The sequence below is a fragment of the Dromiciops gliroides genome, chromosome 1 (assembly GCF_019393635.1).
Source record: "Dromiciops gliroides isolate mDroGli1 chromosome 1, mDroGli1.pri, whole genome shotgun sequence".
In the NCBI taxonomy this organism is placed as follows: domain Eukaryota; kingdom Metazoa; phylum Chordata; class Mammalia; order Microbiotheria; family Microbiotheriidae; genus Dromiciops; species Dromiciops gliroides.
In genome coordinates, this window is record NC_057861.1 from 263,048,866 (window position 1) to 263,067,317 (window position 18,452).

Sequence of the window (18,452 nt, forward strand, 5' to 3'; positions counted from 1 at the left end):
AGTTTGAATTATATAACCTTTTAAATTCTCTTGACCTTGATAGCACTGTGCTTCCTGCTACAATTCCAAGAGTTCCATCAGTTCTCATAGTTTCAAGCAGTTAATGGCTAGTTGTTCTTGAGTGGTTTTTAATCTTCATGGGGTTCCTGAATAGTTGGGCTTTGACATTTCCTGCTTTCTGCACAGCATGACCAACATCAATTTCTATTGCTACATCATCTCTAATTGCCTTGTTTTCTTTATGTGTTGAAAACTTTTGATTCCCTCCTGACACCTTTCTTACTAAGGAGCTTCTGACTAAGTTACTTTGCTAGTGGACTTTGTTACTGGTTAACATAATACAGGTAAGGGGATAAGTTTAGATTATATTTAATATTATCACCATCACCAGGAAAAGAATGATGGAAAACATGGTTTAGGCTTGAGTTATGAAAGAGATTAAAGGCTTGTATTCTTCTCTCCTAGATACACTTCTGCAATGGGGCTAGCTCTTCTTTTATTTATTTATTTATTTGGATTTGTTTTTTTGGGGGGTGAGGCAATTGGGGTTAAGTGACTTGCCCAGGGTCACACAGCTAGTAAGTGTTAAGTGTTTGAGGCCGGATTTGAACTCAGGTCCTCCTGACTCCAGGGCCGGTGTTTTATCCATAGTGCCACCTAGCTGCCCCTTCTTTTATTTTTTAAAATAGTATTTTTTCAATTGTATGTAAAGATAGTTTTCAACATTCATTTTTGAAAGATTTTGAGTTCCAATTTTTTCTCCCTTTCTTCCTTCCCTCCCTGCTTCTGAAGCCAGCAAGCAATCTGATATAGGTAATACAGTACAATCAAGTTAAACATATCTCCACATTAGTCATGTTGTAAAAGAAGAATCAGAACAAAATGGAAAAACCACAAGAAAGAAGAAACAAAACAACAACAACAATGAAAGTGAAAAATAGTATGCTTTGATCTGCATTTAGATTCCATAGTTCTTTTTCTGGGTGTTGAAAGCATTCTCCACAATGAGTCTTTTGGAATTCTCTTGGATCATTGCATTGTTGAGAAGAGCTAAGTCTATCACAGTTGATCATCACACAATGTTGCTCTTACTGTGTATAATGTTCTCTTGGTTCTGCTCACTTCACTCAGCATCAATTCATGTAAATCTTTCTAGTTTTTCTGAAATCTTTCTGCTCATCATTTCATACAGCACATATGTATTTCATTGCATTCATATACCACAACTTGTTTAGCCATTCCTCAATTGATGAGCATCCCCTCAATTTCCAGTTCTTTGCCACCACACAAAAAAAGCAGCTATACATATTTTTGTACATATGGGTCCTTTTCCCTTTTTTATGATCTCTTTGGAATATAGACTTAATAGTGGTATTGCTGGGTCAAAGGGTATGCAGTTTTATAGTCTCTTGGGCATAGTTCCAAATTGCTCTCCAGAATGGTTGGATCAGTTCACAACTCTACCACTCCACCAACTATGCATTAGTGTTCCAATTTTCTCACATCTCCAACATTTATCATTTTCCTTTTTTGTCAAATTAGTTAATTCGATAGGTGTGAGGTGGTACCTCAGAGTAGGTGGGTTTTTTTGTTTTGTTTTGTTTTTTTCCAGGGCAATGAAGGTTAAGTGTCTTGCCCAGGGTCACAAAGCTAGTAAGTGTCAAGTGTCTGAGGTGGATTTGAACTCAGGTCCTCCTGAATCCAGGGCCAGTGCTTTATCCACTATGCCTCCTAGCTACCCCTCAGAGTAGTTTTAAATTGCATTTCTCTAATTAATGGCGATTGAGAGAGGGGCAGCTAGGTGGTGCAGTAGATGGAGCATCAGAAGGACCTGAGTTCAAATCTGGACTCAGATACTTGACACTTACTAGCTGTGTGACCCTGGGCAAGTAACTTAACCTTCATTGCCCTGTAAAAAATACTGATTGAGAGCATTTTTTCATATGGCTATAGATAGCTTTAATTTTTTTCATCTGAAAATTGCTTAATTTTATCCTTTGACCATTTCTTAATTGGGGAATGACTTGTATTCTTATAAATTTGTTTCAGTTCTTTATATGTTTTAGAAATTAAGCCTTTATCAGAAACACTAGATGTAAAAATTGTTTCCCAGCTTTCTGATTTCCTTCTAATCTTGGTTGTGTTAGTTTTGTTTGTGCAAAACCTTTTTAATTTAATGTAATCAAAATGATCCATTTTGCTTTTCATAATGTTCTCTATCTCATCTTTGTTTATAAATTCTTCCTCTCTCCATAGATCTGACAGGTAAACTATTCCTTCCTCTTCTGATTTTCCTATGGCATCACACTTTATGTCTAAATCATGTACTCATTTTGACTAATCTTTGGTGTACAGTGTAAGATGTTGGTCCATGTCTAGTTTCTGTCATACTGTTTACTAGTTTTCCCAGCACTTTTTGTCAAATAGTGAGTTCTTATCCCAGAAACTGGAGTCTTTGGATTTATCAAACAGTAGATAGCTATGTTCATTTACTTCTGTGTTTTGTGTGCCTAACCCATTCCATTGATCCATCACTCTATTTCTTAGCCAGTACCAGTGATGGTTGCCACTTTATAATATAGTTTTAGATTTAGGCAGCCTTCCTTTTCATTTTTTCAGTAATTCTTTTGATATTCTTCATCTTTTGTTCTTCCAGATGAATTTTGTTATTATTTTTTCTAGCTCTATAAAAAAATTTTTGGTGATTAGTATGGTGCTGAATAAGTAAATTAATTCAGGTAGAATTGTCATCTCTACCCATGAAATTTGATATTTTCCCATTTGTTTAGATTTGACTTGATCTGTGAAAAGTGTTTTGTAATTGTATTCATATAGTTCCTGGGTACTCCTTGGCAAGTGACTCCAAAATAGTTTATATTATCTACAGTTATTTTCAATGAAATTTCTCTATCTGTTGTTGCTGGGTGGGGTTACCTCTTCTGATTGATGGTTGCTTTTCCTGGACCTACTACTCTTTCAGGAAAAGTCCCAACTCTGATTCATTTCATTCCCAACTCTCCTACAAACTCTTCCATAGTATCAACTTGCTGTGTTAGAGGCACTTTTGCACTGAGGTTCTACTTATACCCTTTTCTTTCTTTTTAAAAAAATATTAATTTTAATTTATTGAATACACCAAACATCTTCAGAGCATAATATAATAAAAAGATGATTGCAAATGAAATTGCAAATGTATCATGTACAAATTGCTATTCCTCTTAAATTTCTTTTTTTCCCCTTTTTTTCTTGCATCTCCCCCACCTAGAAATGGCAACCAGTAGACAAAAATAGTGTTCTAAATGTAAAATCATCCTATGAATAATTAACAGTTCTTTCTCTAGATGCAGATAGCATCTTTCTTCATACACCCTTTATAGTTAATTTGAGCATTTATAATAGTCAAAATGACTTATTCACTCAAAGTTGTTCTTAAAACAATATTGTTGTTATTGTATACAATGTGCTCTTGGTTCTGCTCATTTTACTCTGTTATTTCATGCAAGTCTATCCATGTTTTTCTAAGATCATCAAGCTCATAATTTCTTATAGCAAAAATGTATTCCACCAAAATTATATTCCACAACTTGTTTAAACTTTCCGCAAATGACAGGCATCCCCACAATCTTCAATTCTTTGCCACCACAAAGAAATATAAATATTTTGTAACCCTTTTCTATTCTACCTTGATCCTCTGCCTTCCTGCAATGTATAGAACCATGAAGCAGGATCATATTAATTCTTCTATTATTCCTGGATAGAGAGCATCTATTTTCCTATCTTCCTATAGATCTCCTTTGTGAGTTTTCTTCCCTAATAAAATGTAAATTATAGACAGGCTGAACATTTATTAAGTTCTTATTGTGTGCTAGGCAATGTGCTTAAGTGTTAAAGATACAAATATAAATAAACAAGACAGTGCCTGTTGTATGGGAGCTTAGACTCTAATGGGGCAAAGTAGTATATTAAAAGGGGATGGAAAAAGATGTGGGGTGGGCATTGGCATGGGGATGGCCTGAAAGTGAGATGGAGGTCTGGATATGGACAAGATAAGGTAAAAGCTCACCAATTAGAGAGCTCTCAGTGGTTATAGGAGTGGAATCCAAGATTCTAGCAAAGAATAGTTGGAGATGATGCCCTGAGTAGAGAAGGAATTCTATAGAAATGACCAGTAGGGTCAGTGACTCTCTTTGATTTTTATATTTATCCCTTGGGGCAACTAGGTGACACAGTGGATATAGTGCCAGGCCTAGAATCAGAAAGACTCCTCTCTCTGAGTTCAAATCTGGCCTTACACAATTACAACTTGTGTGACTCTGGACAAGGTTCTAGTTACCTGTTTGCCTCAGGTTCCTCATCTGTAAAATGAGCTGGAGAAGTAAATGGAAAACCACTCTAGTATTTTTGACAAGTAAACCCTCACAACTGTCTATACCCTTTGACCCAGTGATACCACTCTTAGGCCTGTATCCCAAAGAGATCATAAAAAAGGGAAAAGGACCCACATGTAAAAAAAATATTTATAGCAGTTCTTTTTGTGGTAGCAAAGAATTGGAAATTGAGGGAATGCCCATCAATTGGGGATTGGCTGAACAAGTTGTGGTATATGAATATAATGGAATACTATTGCGTTGTAAGAAATGATGAACAGGCAGTTTTCAGAAAAACCTGGAAAGGCTTAAGTGCACTGATGCTGAGTGAAGTGAGCAGAACCAGGAGAATATTGTACATAGTAATAACAACATTGTGCAATGATCAACTAGGATAGACAACTCTTCTCTTCTCAATGATCCAAGAGAATTCCCAAGGACTCATGATGGAAAATGCTCTCCACATCCAGAAAAAAGAACTGTGGAATCTGAATGCAGATTGAACCGTATTATTAAACTTTTTTTTGGCCTTTCCCCCCCCCTTTTTTGAGGTTTTCCCCTTTTGTTCTGATTCTTCCTTCACAACATGACTAATGCAGAAATATGTTTAATGTGATTGCATATATATAACCTATATCAGATTGCTTTCTGTCTTGGGGAGGGGAGATGGAAGGGAAGAAGGGAGAAAAATTTGGAACTCAAAATCTTATAAAAACAAATGTTGAAAACTATCTTTATATGTAACTGGAAAATGATAAAATACTTCTATAATTAAAAAAATAAAATAAAAATAAAAAACAAATGTTGAAGAAAAGAAAAAAGAAAAACCCTGAATAGAGTATTCAAGAGATTCAAATATGACTGAAACAACTAATCAGCAACAAATTTCTATCCCTAACACTTAACTCAGTTCTTGATACATAAGTACTTAATAAATATGGATACAGCCTTGGGCATGGACTCAAGAAAACCTAAGTTAAAAATCTAGCCTGAAATCTTTCCTAGCTTTGTATCCCTGGGCAAGTCATTTAGCCTCTCTTTATCTCAGTTTCCTCAACTGTAAAATGGAGATTTAACAGCACTTATCCATAGAGTTGTTGTGAGGATCAAGTGAGGTAATACTTGTAAAGCAATTAGCAAAATGCCTGGAATATAATACACACTGCATACATGCTTCTACCTTTTCCTGTTCCCTTACTTTCCCTTTATCCATTCAGCCATTCTTACTTGGGTCTCATGCCTATATACTATTAATATTTTCTTCCAGAATAGAGTCAGAAAGCTGGACTCTGGAAGACAAGAAACAATTGTTTACTGATATTGGCATACCAGAGTCAAATATTTGTGTGCAGTAAGACTATTAACTAATTAGAAGAGAGGTCAGAATCAATAATACATCAGAAGAAATGGTACAGATGAGAATATATATCGTGAACAGCTGTTAGAACTTAAACCTAAATTATTCAAATAAGCAATTAAGCCAAAACAAAGGGAAACAAAAATAAAGCACAATATTGACCTCTCTCTCTCTCTCTCTCTATCTCTCTCTCTCTCTCTCTCTCTCTCTCTCTCTCTCTCTCCCTCTCCCTCTCCCTCCCTCCCTCCTTCCCTCCCTCCCTCTCTTTCTTCCTCTTCCTCTCCCTCTCTCCCCCCATTTATCTCTCTGTGTGTCTCTCTGCCTCTATTTCTCTATATCTCTTTCTCTCCTCTTCCTCCTTCCCTCCCCATTTCCCTTACTTTCTTCCTCTCTCACTATTGCTGATCTACTTCTCCCCATTAAAAATGAGAGAAAGAAATAAAAAATAGGTATTTTTCAATAAAATGGATCCACACAGTGGTTATTTCCAAAATTATATGTGTCTTTATGTACGCTGTATTGATCAACTCTGTTAGGAGCTGAATAGTCTGCTTTGTCATAGGTCCTCTAGGAAGAAATAGTCATTTCTTTCTTCAGAGTTTTAAAATCTTTCAAAGTTGTTTTTCTTTACATTGTTGTTCTTGGACAAACTTTTTTGGTTCTGCTTAACTTGCTCTTTATTAACTTATCTTACCTATGATCCAGGGGCCATCTCCAGTTGTCCTGATAATATATCCTGTCCCTGGATCCAGATAGCTCCAGAGGAGAGTGAAGCTGGTGACTTTGTACAGTCCTTCCTCACTTAAATCCAACTCAGTATAAGTCATGCCATCTGTCATGGTCCTCTTTGAGAATGTAGGACAAACAACAACAACCTATGATCCTCTCGAATCTTCTCTTTTCCCATTTCTTATGGTACAGTAATATTCCACTTCATTCATATGAATGTGAGGTGGATAGAGCGCTGGACTTGGAATCAGGAAGACTTCTCTTCATGAATTAAAAATCTGGCCTCAGACGCTTACTAGCTGTGTGACAATGGAAAAGTCACTTAACTCTGTTTGCCTCAGTTTTGTCATCTTTAAAATGAGCTGGAGAAAGAAATGGCAAACCACTCCAGGATCTTTGCCAAGAAAATCCCAAATGGGGTCATGAAGAGTCAGCATGACTGAAAATGATTGGACACGTGAAAAAACCAAATGCTGTCTGAATACTGCATGTGATTTAACTCAGCCACATGGAAGGAATCCCAGCACTCACCTAGTATAATTCTTTCATGAAAGAAATCAACACCATAACATACCTGACAAGTGCTCAATCATTTTCTGCTTGAATGCCTCTAACAATGGGGGGAGCCACTCTTGAGGTTGCCTGTTTAACTTTTTGATAGCTCTGTTTGTTAGAAAGTTTTTTTTTCTAGATTTTAAACTTCAGTTGGCTTCTTTGAAATGGCCCATTGTTGCTCCTGGTTCTGCCCTCTAGAACTACACAGCGCAAACCAAATTTCTTCTCTTTTCTAGGCTGTATGTGCTAACTTTCTTCAACCCATCCTGTATACGATATAGAATCAGTGTTATTCAGCATTCTTTCTTATTTTGGGGGAGGATAAGGCAATTGGGGTTAAGTGACTTGCCCAGGGTCACACAGCTAGTAAGTGTTAAGTGTTCGAGGTCGAATTTGAACTCAGATTCTCCTGAATCCAGGGCTGGTGCTCTATCCACTGCGCCACCTAGCTTCCCCACCATTCTTTCTTAAACCATGTCTACCAGAACAAAACAAAATATTTCAGATGATATCTGATTGGGGTAATCACTGGAGAACTGTCACCTGCCTATACCTGAAAGTTTTACTTCTCTTAGTGTAGTAGAAGATTTCATTAGACAACTCATACTGAGCTTGCCCTCCACTGACCCACCGGATTTTTTTCTGAACAACTATCTAACCATACTTCCTCCACCTTGTACTTGTACAGTTTTTGTTTATTTAACTACTGGGGGCAGCTGGGTGGCACAGTGGATAAAGCACTGGCCCTGGATTCAAGAGGACCTGAGTTCAAATCTGGATTCAGACACTTGACACTAGCTGTATGACCCTGGGCAAGTCACTTAACCCTGACCTCCAAAAACAAAAACAAACAAACAAACAAACAAAAAAGAATATTTAACTACTGAATGTAAGGTTTTACACTTAGCCCTATAAAATTTATCTTATTAGATATAGCCCATTACCCTGTCTCATAAGGTCTTTTTGGATCCTGGCTTTGTTGTCCAATATGTTAGCTATCCCTCTGAACTTTGTGTTCTCTGCATATTTGGTGAACATGCTATCTAAGCCTTTATCCAAGCCACTGATTAAAAAAAATGTTAAACAACATTGGGTCAGACACAGATTCCTAGAATACCACACTGGAGTCCTCATGCCTCATTGCCATTGAACCCTTAACTCTTTGAATCAGGTCATCCAATCAGTCTTGGTTTTATTTAATGGTATTATCCTTTCTTCCATATCTTTCTATCTTCTCCATGAGAATAGTTGGAGGTATGTTATCAAAAGTTTTGCTAAAATTTAGATGAACTCTATCCATAGCATTTCCCTATTTGGCTAATCTAGTGATCTTGCTAGAAGAGAAAATAAGGTTAGTCTGGCATGACATTTTTGAAAAAGACAGTCAGTCAATAAGCATAAGCCATACTCTTATAATCCTTGTTTACCATTTAGTATATTTGCCAATCATCTTTTTTTGATTAATTTGAGAATTTTCCCAGGATTTGAATCAGACTTACAAGGTTATAATTTTCATACATTTTTCTCTGCCTTTTTTTTTTAAAAATTGAGATGTTTGTTCTTCTCTAGTTTTGTGGTAACTCTCTGTTTTCCCTTGATCATTCAAGTATCACTGACAAGGGCTCAGCAATCATATCTGTCAGTTCTTTCAGTACCAGAGAATGTTGTTAATACTGAAAGAAAACATGTAAATGAATGGTAGACCAAATATGTCCATGTTTCTCTAAGAAGCTTTTTTTCTTTACCAGTGACAAAGATCCATTATTTTTGAAACAGCATGATGTAGGGGAAAGAGTGCTATATTTGGCATGAGGATGTTGGTTCAATTCTAGATTCTGATACTCTAAGTGACCACGACCTAGTTACTTCCTCTCTGGTCTCTGTTTTATCATCTGTCAAATGAAGGACATTAAGTATATGGCCTTTAAGATCCTTCCCAGGGCAGCTAGGTGGCGCAGTGGATAGAGCACTGGCCCTGGAGTCAGGAGGACCTGAGTTCAAATCCGGCCTCAGACACTTAACAATTACTAGCTGTGTGACCTCAGGCAAGTCACTTAACCCCAATTGCCTCACCAAAAAAAAAAAAAAAAAGAAAAGAAAAAAAAAAGATCCTTCTCCCCACCCACCCCCACCACACCTTCTCATCTAATAAAATTTATGCCATTTCTTGAGAGCTCCATGTCTCCTCTCTTCCCATCATATATCAGTCAGACATCTTCTACCACTCTCTATTCACATGAAGTGAAGGCCTTCTCCTCATCAGGACAAACACTTCTCCATTTACCTTTGTTCTTTCCTGGGTCCTGGGCTCTGCTTTCTTTTTCCTCTATACTTGTTCTGTGATCTCGCTACCTTCTATCAATTTAATTATCATCTCTATGCAAATGATTCCCAGTTTTATTTATTCAGGCCCAGTCTCTTTCCTGAGCTCCAGCCTCTCATCATGGCTCCTTTTGTATTTCTTTAACTAAATATTTCATTGATTTCTCAAACACAGCATGTACAAACTTAGAAATCAGTATATTTACCCCCAAACTTTTGTGTCTTCTAAACTTCACTATTACTGTTGAGGGTACCATCTTCTTTGCAGTCACTGAGGCCCACATCACTGTCATCCTTGTACTTATCTCACATACCCAACCTGTTGTGTTCTTATCCTTTTTACCATCAAGATTTCTCTTGTTTATGTCCCTTTTTCTCCTCTCCCAGTCACCATCTTGGTTCAATCCCTCATCACCTCATGCCTAGAATGTTGCAATAGTCTTCTGGTCAAGTCGTTTCCCTGCCTCAAGTCTCTTCACTACAATCTATTTTCCTATTCAGCTGTCAAAGGGATTTTCCAGAAGTGCATGTTACCCACCCCCCTTGCCCTCTATTCAATAAACTTCAGTAACTTCATTATTTCCAGGGTGAAATATAAAGTGCTCTGTTTGACATTTCAGTCTGTTTGAAATTTCCAGTTTTTGTACAATCTACTCACCTTCACATAATATTTGACCCACCAAGACTAGCTACCTTGCTTTTCCTCACACATGATATTCTATCTCCTAACACTATGGCTTTTTACTGGCTACCCCGCCCCCCCGGCCAAGGTTATGCCTAGAATTCTTTTTCTCTCCCAGTCTCTGCATCCTGGCTTCCTTCAAGATTCAATTCTCAACTGGAGACCTTTCCTTCTTCTCCACCTCCCCCTTCCATGCCCCACCCCCTCCTGAGATTACCTCCATTTATCAGATATATATCTTGTATCTACACAGTTGTTTATATGTTGTCCCTTCCCCCCCCCCCTCCACCATTCTAATGTTATCTCCATGAGTTCAAGAACTGTGATTTGTGGTTTCATGGTATCCCGGTGCTTTGTGCAGTGCCTGCCACAGAGTAAGCATTTAGTAGATTCTAGTTGACTCATTTTTGACTGACTAATCTATGATCCTTTGAATCTCAGTTGCTAGTGTGCTTCAAGGCAAACTTGAAATGCCAGTTAAGAAGTTAAATTGAGAAATAGCAGCCAGAATAGAACAAATGCACACCGAAGACATCTGTTCTGCAGGCAATTCAATCTTGGAAGTGTTGCAGGGAGTGGCCATTTTACAAGGTATCTTTATGAGGGGAAAAGAGGGGCATTCAGTCACATGTGATCTCATTAGTCCCTAAAAAGTGATTGAGAGCATTAATAAGTACTAGCTCATAGGCCTACTTTCCTACAAAGATAAGGAAATTCCTGTAAAACCTTTATGAGTGTGATCCATAGGTAATTTTAGAGTGTTCTTTATGAAATTTAGAGGGGAAGCAAGTACATTTTTTCAATTGATTCACTAGGGTAGCTTGCTAGAGAATTCCACCCTGATATTCACATAGCTGATTTAATGGTTTAGAGAAAATTTAATACTGTTTTTTTAAAAAAAATTATAACACAAAAGGTGTTTGATTCAACAGAACAAAATATAGTCTTAAGTATTGATGTGCTGGTGGCAGCCTATACCATCCTGAGTTGATTATTAAATGTCAATGTAAGCATTTACACCTTGGAAATCAAATGCTACAAATCAGGGCTTCATTTATTGTTTTGTGATTGTCTAAACTTAAGAATATGATGGAGAAAATGTTGATAATACAGATTAAATTTAAAATGTGTCATGTGTAAAGTATACCTGTATATTGTTGTTGTTGTTGACTTGCTTGAGTCATGTCTGATTCTTAGTCATCCCATTTAGAGTTTTTTTCTGCAGAGAGATTGGAGTGGTTTGGTATTTCCTTCTCCAGCCCATTTTATAGATGAGGAATTTAGGCAAACAGGGTTAGGTGGTTTGCCCAGGGTCACACAGCTAGTAAGTATCTGAGACAGGATTTGAACTCATGAAGATGAGTCTTCCCAATTCCAAGCTCAGTGCCCTAACCTCTGTGCCAGTATACACACGCGCGTGCATGTACAGAGAAGAGAGCTAGTTAGTCAACATGTATTAATATACCTCTGGTCCTCTTATATTAAGTAACAGCTTTCCTCCAAGAAGGTTTATAAGATCACAGATCGAGAATTGGAAGGTACATGATAGGTCATCTTGCTCATATTATCCCTTTCTCCTTTCCCTCCTCCATACCCCATTTTACAAATGAGGAAAATGATCTGCAGGGAGGTTGTGTTTTGTCCAATATAATTACACACATCATGAGACTTAGAGGGAGGTTATGAACCTGGGTTTGTTGCATCTAGAGCTAGTGCTTTTCCCACTAGGCTGTCTCTCCAGGAGTCTTTTAAGCCTATGGGAAGATCATATGGAATGCAATAATATATACAGCTACAGAAAAACCATCCCTTTAGTCAAAAACCATCTTATTAAGGTCAAGCATCCAATAGAGAAATGCATGGTGTCATAGATGCCCTGTACTTGGTCCACAAAAAAATATTCCCTAAAGATGGTGAGGATGTTCCTGTTTGTGAACAATGTGGAGCTGATTACATCAAGGCCCAGAACATTGCAGGACTTCCTTAATGAGGTCCATGATTACTTAAACAGATTTTAAAAGATTTCTTTGGTATGTGCTTGGGCTGTTCCAGCTGCTTGTTCCTGATTTATTTTAAGTGCCATTTCAATTTCATCATATAGCACATTGGCAAATGATTCTCTAGCATTCCTAACAGCCCATAAAGAAAAATTCAATTTTTGAAAAAAGCTAGTTGTCCAGACATTTAGTTGATTGGCTAGTCCATTTAAATATTATTTCAGCTCATAGATTTTAGTCAGACAATGCAGTTAGACATTGAGTTAGTTCCAGAATTGAATAGGAGTAAGAGAATTGATTAGATTGAATTTGAACGATTGAGCAGTGTGTTTAATGATTCTGACTGGCTCCTTGCTAAAAAACCAAAAAAACCCCCAAACCCTCACATCTTTATTATAAGTCTTCTTTCAATGATGCTATATGTTTGTAAATCTTGTGATGGTACCATTTTGGAACCAATGTTGTAGGTGATATAAAAGGCAATGAAGAGATGAATGGGGTAGGTGGCACACATTGGCTTCAGAATATTTCCTCTACTCAAGAAGCACCATGATTGGAATTTATGAAAAGTAAGATGATTTCAGTTTACAGAAAGTTATATGAGTGAAGTTTGTAGTATCATGATTAGAATTTCTGGTAAGAAGCATGAATAGAGTTTGTAGTAAGGAAAATGATTAGAGTTAGTAGTAAGTGTCATGATTGGAGCTTTTAGTAAGTAACATGATTAGAGTCTCTTCACATTGACTGAATAATTAGATGTTGATTTCAGATGTATCATGTTACTGCACAGCACAATTCAAAAAGAATGGACTAAAGGATATTCCTTAGTATGTTATTACTCTCCCAACACATTTTATTTACATTCACAAGTAGTTATAATGAAAGATATTTGGTTCAGATTTTGATATTTTTGACAGCCTTAAATCAAGAATGATGTGAATCATTTATTGACTTTTAAATGATATATGTCAGTCAATACTTATTAAGCTCCTACTATGTGCTAGGCACTTTGCTAAGAATTGGAGATAAAAAGGAAGGCAGAAGGCAATTATTGCTCTCAAGGAGCTCATAGTCTAATGGAAGAGACAAAATGCAAACAGCTATGTACATATAAGCTACATACACAATAGATTGGAAATAACAGAGAGAAGGCACTATATATAATTAAGGAGGATCCGAAAAGGCTTCTTGTAGAATGTGTGATTTTAGCTGGGACTCGAAAGAAACAGGGGAAGCCAGAAGGTAAAGGTTAGGAGGGAGAGCATTCTGGCCAGAGGGAGAATCTGGGCAGGTGGGGTGGGCTGGGGTGGGGGTGGGTTGTGGTGGTGGGTGGGTGGGAGATGGGGTAGGGGTAACCAGTGAAAATGTCTGGGGTTACTTTATCCAAAAGCTGACATGATTGTGTTTTTATACTTTTACTGATTAAGATCATGATATTTAAGGACATCTTTGTTTTTTATATCTATATGAATTCATTAGATCAAAATAGAATGCAATATAAGAAATGATAATTATTCTTAGCACAGTTTTAGTAACCCTTCTCTGTTCTTCAAATACATCTTCCGTCATTAATTCATTAATCCACACAATGAGCAAATCCTTCAGAACAACAGTCTTCTGAGAATTCTTGCCCTGATTTCACAGATGAAGGCATGGGGACAGACACTAAATGATGTGCCCAAGGTCAATGAAAAGAGTTCATGTCAGGACCAGAATGAGAAATCAAAATTTCTGCTTCTTAGATCTTTCCTCATTCTCCTCTGTCCCCCCAGGAGTATCATCAATGTGGTTTCATTTTATGAAGATCTTTAATTCTCAGCCATTAAGAATCAGTTTATTAGAAAGATAAAAATAAATTAGAGTTTAATTAAGCAGAACCCTTGCAGTGAGAAGTGGTGTTTAGTTTATGTACAAGTCTTTCACCTTTTGAAAGGAGGGCTCATTTAAATAAAGGTTCATTTATAAACAATCTGAAATTCTTATCAGTTTTGGACTACCATTTAAAAATTTTTGTATAAGATCTATTATTAAATAAAGAGGTTGCGCATATTCTGGACAAGTTATCCCACATTTGTTTACCTTTGACTTTGCACAGATATAAGCAGTGGAAACCTTAGGCAATTATGTGTTCAATTCTAAATAAAAATGAATGTTTGAGTGGAGCTTAAATTTCCAGTTAATAATAAAAACTCTCCAGTTCACTTTAGGTAAGCAAGTACTGGTAACCTAGATGAAAAGGAGCTGGGATAGACTATGTTGGTAGATGAGGGAAAAAAATGATTTATTTCTGGATCCCCTTACTGTTGAAGTCGTTTGTAGAGTTTTGGAAGACTTTTATATTTGGAGGGATGGTAGGTTAAAAAAAATTGCATTTCCTAAATCTTCTCCTCAAACTTTGAATTGCTTTTATTAAAAAAAGAGATGGTAGTCATTGTTCTTTGTTGCTAAGAAAAATGAATCTTGTAGCAATTTGTCAGTTCTGAATAATGGCCAAATATAGTTGGAAGGGAGCATTGGTGTGTAAAATTGAAACCAGTTGTTAATCCCCAAGTTATTTCAATTTGTGTTTGGAATATAGCATGTGTTGTTTATTTTATTTTATTATACTTTACTCTTATTAAAATTCATTTGCATGCCCTGATATTGTCTGAGAAGTGGCTCAGAAACATACTGAATTAGTGGAAAAGTAACTTTTGAATTAAAATTTTTCCATGGATAGTCTATATAATTTGTAATCCAGACCTGCTGATTACTTTGACTAATGAAGAATGTTTAACCTGACAAATCAACAGTAACATATAGTTTGAAAGAAAATCAAATTTGCAAGACATAGTTTCTTTTTCTTTTCTTTTCTTTTTTTTTTTTTAGTGAGGCAATTGGGGTTAAGTGACTTGCCTAGGGTCACACAGCTAGTAAGTGTTAAGTGTCTGAGGCCGGATTTGAACTCAGGTACTCCTGATTCTAGGGCCTGTGCTCTATCCACTGCGCCACCTAGCTGCCCTCAAGCCATATTTTCAAAAAAAAAAGTCCTCCATAAAAGTGAATTGTTTATCTATTTTTAGTTATAGTAAATTTATGATATTTTTTGCATGCTTCTATTTATTTGTTACAAGGATTATTTTTCTGTAATTTAGAGGATTTTTTTTTTTGGTGGAATTTAGTCAGTTAGTGATAAGACTGCTAAAAAGAAGAAAAGAACAGAAAATATTGCCATTGAAAGCTTTTTTAAATACATAGAAGAGAACTGAAGGAAGTTCAGAAGAAAACTGATAACAAGGACAGTTTGGAAAAAAATATGTTGATATACACAATGACTACAAGCAATGTAGATGGAAAGGAAAACCACACCCCCGAAAAAGAAAAAGAGGGGGCAACTAAGGGGTGGCCCTGGAGTCAGGAGGACCTGAGTTAAATCTGGCCTCAGATACTTAACACTTACTAGCTGTGTGACCCTGGGCAAGTCACTTAACCCCAATTGCCTCACCCCCCCCCAAAAAAAAAAGAAAAAAAGAAAAAGAAAAAAAAGGAAAAAAAGTGAATGTTGCAAAATTCTAAAGAATAAGAGTAACTCCAAAGAAGAGATGTGACAAGACACCCCTACCCCACTACTTTGCAAAGGGGGAACATGTATGAGTGTGGAACAGTATATATATTTTCAGACTTTTTTGATACATTGATTGAATTTGCCGATTTTTTTCTCTTCCTTTTTTTGTTTTTTAAACAAATCTTGTTTGTTATATAAACTGGCTCTGGGAGGTGGGGCAATAGGGAAAATTTTGACTATGTCAAAACACAAGATATCAGTAAAATGTATTTAAAATGAAAAGAATGATTTTATATTATATTCTTTTGATTTTTAAAAAGCAAGTTATACATAATAGAAATTTAGATTTTCACATGTAGAATCTCTTCTTTGCTCTCCTTCATATATGGAAATGTTTTCTATTTTCTGGTATTCCTTAAAATCAGAACAAAAAATTTAAAAGCACATTGCAAAGAAAAAATATTTATCAATATCTTAAATATTTTTAAGGTCTTTTTGATGTTATTGTCAAAAGAGGAAATATATGCATTTTCCAAAGTCATCAGACAAGAAATCTTTCTCTTGGCCTTGATAATGTCTCTGGAATGGCCACTGGAATGGTATGTGTTATTTTTTTTACTGTCAAAGATTACTAATACTTTTTATCTTTTAAAAACAAAATGGAAATGATTATTTTCATTAAATAATTTTATAGAACTTTCTGATTTAGTTTTTTGTTCATCTGTGGATTTCTCAAGTTTGTAATTGTCATTTCTTTCTGGTTAAATTAAGAGGTTCTGAATGAAAAAATTAGTCATTTATTTTACCAGCATGATTTAAGAACAATTAATATAAATAAATTAAGATTAAAATGGATATAGGTATGCATGGAACCTCAGAAGCCATTTGGTTTTGCTGTCTTAATTTTGCAGGTTAGGAAACTGAGGACCAGGAAGTTTAAATGACTTGTCCACAGTTACACAGGGAGTGTCAGAGACAAGATTTGAACTCAGGTCTTTTGATTTCAGAGCCAATGTTCTTTCCACTGTACAAAACATTACAGAATATTTTGGAATTATCTAGCCATTATAGAATACCTAGAAATATAAGTTTCATAAGTATCAATGCCTGCCCAAAGGAAGAAGTATTGGCTAAGTGACCCTTGACAATCACTTCAGGTGCTATAATTCAGCACAATAAGGGGAATTCCTTTTAAGGACTGTTATTTATATTACTCAGTCAAATTTTAAGAGTAGCTTATGATATGGCACATTGTACTTGCGCTGCATGCGTGCATCTCAGGTGTGCTGAAGAATGATTATGGTTGAAAATGGTGCCCTATCATGGACAACACCAATGACATTATATTACTATGGGACAATAAAAATATTTTTAAAAAATTAAACCCTTTATGGGCTTAGATTCAGGCTGTGTTCTTTAATTTAATTCATTTTACTGATTCAGAGTTTTCTATTCTAGGCAAATGATGGAGTTATGTGTGAACTTCAGGTGCTCTATCTGCCCAATCGCTGTGCCATTCTGGAATCAGTAAGGGTCCCTGGTCACACGCTTGCTTTCAATGGTCAAGGCAAAGTAGCAGATGAATCGACAGACAGTTATGCAGGGCTCTCAAAAGAATTTGTGATATATGCTAAGGTAAGACTCAGTAAAGTTATCTAAAGAAATGATAACAATGGTTTACCTTCTTCAATTAAAAAAACAAAAAACCTTTCAGTAATTAAAATCATTTTGCAGAAGTCAGAAAGTTTCCCACTAGGTGGCGCTCATATCTCCTGCCATAATGTTTTGCATAAACTTCTAGCATTTAGGGATATGTGCTGTTCAGTGTATGTGTCCCCGGAAAAAACCTGCTCTTTTTCATCCATTGGCTGAGGAGAGTAGGGCTATGAGGTCAGGACATAATTGAATTGTGATCAGAGTAATGTCTCATATAATAGATGCTGAAAGTTAGAATTATGACTGAAGGAATTAAAACAGTGGACATTATGGGGATATGGGAGAACCTGAATTTGGAAGCTGATCAAATTTGTAGGTTCCATATTTTTAACTGAATTATAACCTTTAAAGTTTTTCCTGTTGCATAAACTTGGTGATGAAAAAATTTAAGGCTCATGCCTTTCCCTTTTTAAGTCATTTTGAACTTAAGCATAAAACTATGTTGAATACCTATACATTTGTCAAGATGAAACTACATTAAAAATTGACAAGTGTTTAAATACAAGGCAATGAAATATGATTAAAGTGCATTAGAATATTCTTTTAGGGGTATGGTTGTGGTGTAGTAGAAAGGGCTTGGATTTAGATTCAGGAAACCTGGGTTCTAGTTCTATCACTAACTAGTTATATATAACCTTTAGTAACCTGTTTGAGTGGCAAATGCATAGAACTTTTGGACACAGGATATGGATTGGAATCCTGACTTTGTCATATATTGCCTGTATGACTTTGGGCAAGTCACTTTATGTCTTTCAGCCTCAGTTTCTTTTCTGGTGGTTTTTTTTTTTTTTTTGGTGAAATGAGAAGGTTTTACTGAAGGACCTATAAAGTTTTTATTCTTAGCACAATGCCTCTAGCACTTAGTCCACTTCTAGGCATATAATGTTGCCTAGTTGACTGGCTGAAATCCCTATATATCATTTAACCATTCTGAGACCAATTTCTTCATGTGTAAAATGAGGAAACTAGACTTCATGATTACTAAGGTCTCATTTAGCTCTAAAATTCTATGATTCTTTGGCTTGGTAGTGGATAAATCAATAAAAATAGTTATAGGCTGTAGAACATTTGTTTTGGAATCAAATTTGCCTTCTTTCCTTCAATAAAACCATCAAAAATCTCAAGAAAGTTTCCTTGCTTTGTATGGTGAGAATTTTCTAGATTCCCAATTGATTGTTGATTT

General features: G+C 36.1%; 1 protein-coding gene across 1 annotated transcript in view; it reads left to right on the plus strand.

Annotated features, from left to right (window-relative positions):
- Nucleotides 1-18,452, plus strand: part of RP1 (RP1 axonemal microtubule associated) — a 715,393-nt gene that overhangs the window by 139,831 nt on the left and 557,110 nt on the right. Inside the window, exons 14-15 of the mRNA XM_043976222.1 lie at nucleotides 16,043-16,152; nucleotides 17,012-17,188. Of these exons, the coding sequence (XP_043832157.1) occupies nucleotides 16,043-16,152; nucleotides 17,012-17,188 (287 nt within the window). The remainder of the gene's footprint in view (nucleotides 1-16,042; nucleotides 16,153-17,011; nucleotides 17,189-18,452) is intronic.